The sequence below is a fragment of the Etheostoma spectabile genome, chromosome 15 (genome assembly GCF_008692095.1).
Source record: "Etheostoma spectabile isolate EspeVRDwgs_2016 chromosome 15, UIUC_Espe_1.0, whole genome shotgun sequence".
NCBI classification, from domain to species: domain Eukaryota; kingdom Metazoa; phylum Chordata; class Actinopteri; order Perciformes; family Percidae; genus Etheostoma; species Etheostoma spectabile.
The window spans coordinates 10,606,767-10,613,765 of NC_045747.1; the positions used below are offsets into that span (position 1 = coordinate 10,606,767).

The 6,999-nt window shown below is 39.2% G+C and overlaps 2 protein-coding genes across 2 annotated transcripts in view; one reads left to right on the forward strand and one right to left on the reverse strand.

Moving 5' to 3' along the window:
• Window positions 1-916, forward strand: part of arhgap44a (Rho GTPase activating protein 44a) — a 15,374-nt gene extending 14,458 nt beyond the window's left edge. Inside the window, 1 exon segment of the mRNA XM_032537402.1 lies at window positions 1-916. This exon segment is cut by the window's left edge and continues 2,219 nt beyond it. The gene's annotated coding sequence lies outside the window, so the exon portion shown is untranslated.
• Window positions 917-2,251: 1,335 nt separating this feature from the next.
• Window positions 2,252-3,571, reverse strand: LOC116703498 (RING finger protein 222). Its single transcript, XM_032538260.1, has one exon. The coding sequence runs from the start codon at window positions 3,369-3,371 to the stop codon at window positions 2,751-2,753; it is 621 nt and encodes a 206-aa protein (XP_032394151.1). The 5' UTR covers window positions 3,372-3,571; the 3' UTR covers window positions 2,252-2,750.
• Window positions 3,572-6,999: the final 3,428 nt, after the last annotated feature.

Consider the following 6,999-nt stretch of genomic DNA (forward strand, 5'->3'; position numbering starts at 1 on the left):
GTAATAGAGGTTTTATTTTCTGTGCTGGATCCATACATTTATACGAGGAGGCAGGGGTATATCTCTCTGTGTGCAGACTGAATGTGACTCAGATTTCCGTAGGCTACCTGATTTTGTAATAACTAACAGGCAAACGAGAGCTTGTATTTGGATGAAGGTTAGTTAGGGCCTGTTAGCATGTATTATTGTCAGTGCAGGGCAGTATTACTGTAATGATTTTGTGCATCATAACTGGAACTTACAGCCACCTAAAAGCATGCATTCATATTCATTCTAGGTGTGATTATTATGCTGCTTAAAAGAAGTTTAAAAAAAAAAACTCTGTACCCTCCCCCAAATCATAATTCCATCAAACATAATTTATTCCAGTAAATTAACTTTACAGCAATTTTCATTAGCGTATTCATTTACCAAATGTTACACTGTTACATAGTTTTATCAAACATTTGAACTGTAGACCTACATTTCCTAACTCACCTCACCATCAAGTATGTTGGTCTAAAGTAAAGCTCAATTTGTTTACATTTTAAATGATAAAAAGGAAAATCTGAAAAAGTGTGATGCATGCGCTTAGATAGTCTTTTGATAATCCACGTTTTGTGTCAATCACTGTCTTTTTAGGGATTTTAAGATGGGTAAGATGTGGACTCTAGAGAATGTGGATCACAATAAATGGTCCTTTGTTGGTTATTGAGCAATACGTTAGAGGAGTGGATGTTGCCTGTGGATGTACTGCCTCCTTCTGCTTTCACTAGTGTACAAATAAAATCTGCCGCTTGTCAAGCCCACCATGCCCAGCCCTTTCTCCTCTGCTTAGCATATCAAGTGGAACACAGTGTGTACTGTGAAGCCTACCTGCAATCCTTATCAGAATGTCAGAAATAAATATATATTAAACTCTACATTTTTAATAATCTCACTTGGTTCATGTGGGTTTTATTTCAGTGCTTTTTCTGCAAAAATATCTGTTTTAAATTGTGCAGTTGTCCATTTGACTCCTGATGACTGAACTATTAAGACTTAGAGCACATTTCTCAGGTGCTTACAAGAGTAATTTTGTTTTCTGACACTACTACTTCACAACTACTGTTGATAGTGCTACTGTACTTTTAGGATTTTCAATCCTGCCATGTGTTCAACCGTGTGAGCATACTGTTGAAGAAACCACGTGGTTCTTTGAGCAATTTTCACCCCGTCATAATAACGACCTGAATAAATTGCTCTTATTATAATTGTTTGCCTATTATCTCTTTGCATTGGAATGTGTGTCCTTTCTGCATTTACAACTTTGCGAGCCAATAACAGAAATAAAAAGTCTAAATCATCAAATGAAACATATCATTATTGTCCTCCCAGTCTCTGAGAAACTTGGCATAGCTGTAAAACAAAGGCCTCTTTGGGTGTGTAACCTGTAAAACTGGCCTAGCAAGATGCTTGAGAGATTATGAGGAAGGAGTGTACACGTTTGTCAAGGTGGTCACGATACTGACACAGCTCATTCGTCTCTCATTTGTTGCAAACTATTCGTCTAAGAGCAATTAACAAGAATCTTCTCTCTAAGCAATCAGCTGCTATGATCTTGTTTTTAACTTCCGTACTATTTTCTTATTTTTGCAAAAATGGACCTGTGTCTCTGTGCTCCATCTCAATGTGAATTCTTAAGAGTGGTAATCTAATGCCACAGTCCAGCAGTGTATCTTCTTACAACAACCAGCAAGGCACAGTTCATCCCTACCTGCTCTCCTTCAGATGGGTGCATCAATTATTTCTTACTAAAAGTTTTAAAGGTGGCTTTGTTTACACCGTCTTTATGTACACTATGAGGGGAGCCTGTCCCAGGATGTTACAAGGTGGTCCAATAAAACCACTAACTCCCTCCATTTCCCACTTGATCAGCATAAATGTTTGAAATAGAAATTGTGTGATTTTTTTAAAATGTCTGACATCTTTCCTTGTGATGTAAGGGTGCGAGAAAGTCTCTCAACATGATACCCTGACTGTTATAACAGGGTGTTTATTATAACACTTTGCATCCTCAATGAGCCAAGCTCTCGCTGTCAAAATGTAACCCCTTATTTTTCTTTTATGCACACAATGCAGACACAGAAAATAATACTTAAAGTGGGATTGATGTTGTAGCTCTGCAGTTTACAGGGTTTTTTTCTGCTGCTTGGAAACAATGTTTCCGACAACACAACAATGAAATTAAGTAGGCTTATGATGAATTGGTTTTTATTGCGTTTTATTTTTTTGCCAAACTCTTTTTTTATTGTTAAAGTTATAACTTCAAATGTTCACTCTTGTTGGATTTACAAACTCTTGGGTTTGCTTTGAAATTGTCTTGTTTGCTTTTCATAAAACACATAGACCATGCCACAGACAGGAATGCAACACAAAAGACTGAACTGTCAAGGCTTTAACCTTCACTTTACTTAAGACTGTTGCTTGGTAATGCACCTAAAGGACATTCACATAGGAAGGAAATTACAATACTTCATTGATTCTTAAAATTATGTTTCAAACTAAAGTAGGCCTTGTTTAACATATTGACTAAATTGTACATTTTCAGTTTATCGATTATTTACTAAAATGCATTAGATTATTTTTTATCAGTGAGACAAATAAATAAATTAACAAAGTGCATAGGCTAACTGGTATAAACTTCATTCCATGGATGGGACGATGTTTTCTATGAATGTCAGTTTATCCTTTCCTGTTGGCACGTCATAATCCACATCCACATCACAGGGCTATGCCAACAAAATCCAGGGTAAAGTTGCAGCCACCAGTGCCAGTATAGTAAATGCTGACAGCAAAACGAGCAGGCATCGTGCAGTTGTGCAAATCCTGCGCCTTTGCCTGCGCTGGGGTTGAACCACTGTCATCACAACACTGAGCGCATCGTTTTCAGCCATGGGTCGCCCCTGAGTGCTTATGATAAAGATCTGAGATGCATTATGGCTGGGGTTAATCAACCTATGTCGACGAATTCCTTCGGACATTCTCCTATAGCAGCGAGCAATCCAGTTAACTTCCCTCGGTAAACGGTCCGTGGAGTTGCGCCGTGCGCTCTGGAGCTGTCTCGGTGTAGGGAGAGGCACCTCCAGGGTCTGCACTTCATCTGGCTCCTTGGCCGCCACGAGGGACACGAGCGCTTCCTTTTGTTTCTTGATGAATGTAAGATGTCGGCAGATAGGGCAAACAATAGTGTCTCTGAGAGTGCTGCTGTTGATGCTGACCAGCGTTTTAACCAGACAGTCGTGGCAGAACACATGTCCGCAGCTTAGAGTCCTCTCCGTGCCCAACAGACACTCGTAGCACACTGGACACTCTCGCGCGTCCTCCTGGCTATCTTCCTTATGAAATGCCATTGAAATAAAATCAGTCACTGCAGCAAGAGAGTTGGAAAATTAAGACTAAAATTCCATTTGTTTGAGAATGTAGTGTGAATCAGTGCATGACTCTTCTTCTTTCTTTGGCTGAGGGTGGAGGCGAGAGCTGCGCCTTGTAGAACAGGGCCTGCCACCTGTGACTGACTGCGGTGGATTGACTGATTGGGTCCTCTGAAGGCATTATTGGCAGTTCAAGTGGCCAAGCTGGTTCAAGTTTCGTGGTGCACTAGGCCTATATGCTTAGCCTGACATTCCTCAAATATTCATAAACCAGCACGTCTGACCTTTTTCAAAGCTGCAGCTTCTTTCTGTAGATTTGCTCAAATAAATTAATGACTCTTTTATTTCTATTTAATTATGTCTATTTATGTCACTCCTTATTAAAAAGTTTAAACATTTTAAAAAGTCATTATTTCCTGTAATGAAACAAAGTTTTATAAAATGTTTTAATAAGTGCAAATGCAACCCACTGAAAGCCATTAAATCAAAGGTTCTTACCACAACCCCGTTACTTACAACGTCATTAAACACAAATTATCTTAAAGTTGACTCAATTTAATCAGGTCTGATGTAAATCAATGCTGACTGATAAAGTTGGTGGAACTCATTTTCTTTGATTTTAAATACAGGCGGTAGCAATATTTAAAGTTGCAGATATACTATATTTTGTACGATTATTGCCTGAGTTTGCCGAAGTCAAAATACCAAGAAGTTCACTAAACTTACAAAAATGTAACACAAACACAGCATATCATGGGGGGGGGGGGTCTGGGTGTCTTCCCCAGGGACGTTTTGAGCAACGACTTTATTACCTGTATTCGGATACACGTTTAAGCACAAATTTACGGTAGAAATACCTTTATTTAGCCTACGTGAAGAAGAAAAACAGATAACGATTCAAAATATATCAAAAATATAATGGATTGTATGTTGTTATGTGTCATTGGGCATTGTTAAGTGGGTATATGGAAATCCTGGAGCTTTCTTAGTGGGTACACCTATCAAGTAGACCACACGGCACAAACAAATACAAAAAACTGCCTCCATTCTTTTTTAGGACTGAGTAGGCCTACAAGATTTTAATGTAACTTTACATTTTTCACATGAATAATATAGGCCTACTATAATTTGACATAGTGGCTAAGGAGCTTTAATCACAACGTTGGCAGTTCAATCCCTGTCTTGTCCTGCATGTCGAAGAATTCTTGGGCAAGACACTGAACCTTAACTTACTCCCAATGGCCAGCACACCATCAGTGAATGTTTCTGTGAACGGGTGAATAACAAGGAAATTGTAAAGCACTTTGCCCGGTAAGATAGAAAGGTGTCATATAAATGCAGTCCACTTACAATAATATTGTTTTTTTTTAGACAAAGATCTTAAATGGGAGCTCTAGCTGCCTTCGTTCATACCGCAAGAGGAAATTCACAATTGTATTATATTAAGGCAGATCAGAGACTGTAATTATACAGGTCACATGTAATAAAACAATCATACTAAAATAATAATAAAAAAGGCTTGTGACTACAAAGGTAGTGTAAAACAGTTAAGAAATGAATTTCACATTCCACAGCTAATATTGACTACAAAAAAGACTTTAACAGAGAAAAAATAAAGAGAAAACCATAATAATAATAATAATAATAATAATAATAATACATTTTGTCTTGTTCTTGCAACTATATGCCACCTTGTGGTCACTGTTGGGAAAACCATGTGGCAACAAATCTACAGTAAAAAAGAAAAGAAAAGGCGTGGCTGATTCTAGTCCATCTATTTCTATAGCATGCCTTGCCTAGTTATGACGTAACATGATTATGTCAGCACGTACGTATGTGTCAGGATTTACGTTGGTTCCGGGAGACGCGTTGGCAATTTCCTAAACACAGCTGAGCTCAGTCACTTTAACGCTAGTATCATCCGAGGCCAAGCAGGGAAGAGGTGTGCGTGTTTGTTGGATGTAACACCGGCTGGAAGGCGACCTCCTGAAACAGAAGATAGCTGGACACCGATTTGACATGAGCAGGTAGCAAATTTAACCATGAAATATTCCGTTTTAATTTGTTTAACGTGTGACCTGTATCGAACTGTCGTGTTCTGCCGCGGCTTCTGTGTGATTAACGTTAACGTTACCGAGATGACAGCTTGAGCTTGGTTTAAACGTTGAGAGGTTGTCGTTTTGATTTCTGCTTTGTACGCCGTTTCTTTTCACTTTTTGTATGTGGTGTATATTTTTTTTTCATCAAACAGCAAAGCATAAAGTTACTGTTTGGCACTACGCTTTGTAACGGTAATGTCTGGTGAAACCACGCATCATATCCACTTGAAGAAGGCAGCGTTTATTAGCCAACATACCTAGCTAGGTAGCTAGCTAGCTAACCTTAAATGACATCCTGCCCCTGTCACCAATAGCTACATTTGGTCTGATAATGTCAGTTTGTTTATTTTAAGGACCGGTTTTATGCAAACGTTATTTGTGAAGAATGTCAATTGTCACTTTTACACTAAAGCCTCCGTTTGTTTATTTTTGATGATCAATTTGATAGAATGTATTATGATTATTTTGGACCTCTAGCATTTGCCTAGCAACATTGACATGTCCTCCAACAGCTAAAACATAACACAAGGGACCACAATATGGGCCCAGGTAAGGGGAACACTACCATCACACCCTGTAAAGCTCTAGAGCTGATTATTATTCACATTAGAATAAACCAATATGATTGCAAAGATGTAGATGATTCACCCCGATTATAAAAATGTGACTACATAGTGTCAGCACTTGAATTCTTAGTAAGCACTTCGTCATCTGCCACAAAAGAGGATGTAGAGACAAGTATGTGGGAAAGGAAACTCTCTCTCTTCACTACCTTCCCAAGTCTGCAATTTACAGATGGCTCTACAGTAAGTGAAGGGCCACAAGCTTTGGTGGCGATGAGCCATGCTGCCTGTCCTGGTGTTGTTACAACAGACAAATAGATCAAGGGGTCAAGCTGACACCACTCCAAAGGATGCTGAAATGAGAGATAACAGGAACTGTCATTTATTCTGGCAGAGTCTTAGCACTTGCCCCTAGGCATGGGCCGGTTACCGATTTCTAGGTATACCGTGGTTTCAAAACCAGTGACATTTTGTGTATACCGTGATATTGTTCCAGCGGTTTGCTAGATTACCTGGTATTTCAGTGTTCTGTATAAGCTAATCCGACAAAAAAATGTGTTTTCTGGAGATATTTAAAAGGCTTACCTTGGTCAATTTCATGTTATGGCTGTAGCAGCTTGGCAACATGTTCTCTCCACCCTCAGGGTATTTTGGTCTCCAGTTTGCTTAGTTTTTCCAAAGTAGTGTACTGACACATGAGGGACCTGTAGCCAGTAAATTGTTGATGACGCCATCTCAGAAGAATGTTCAAAGAGAAGAGCAGGCGGTCTGAGTCTCTATTCCTCTGAGTCTTAGACCATCTTGGCAAGGAAAATAATAATGTCTGATCTTTCTGCAGGATATCCTTATAATCTCTGTTTGGATTGTGAATATTCGTGCAGCTAAAGCAGTGGGATTGTTGGGGTGGGGGTGGGGGTCGGGGTGGCAGTACCCACCCCACCCCAC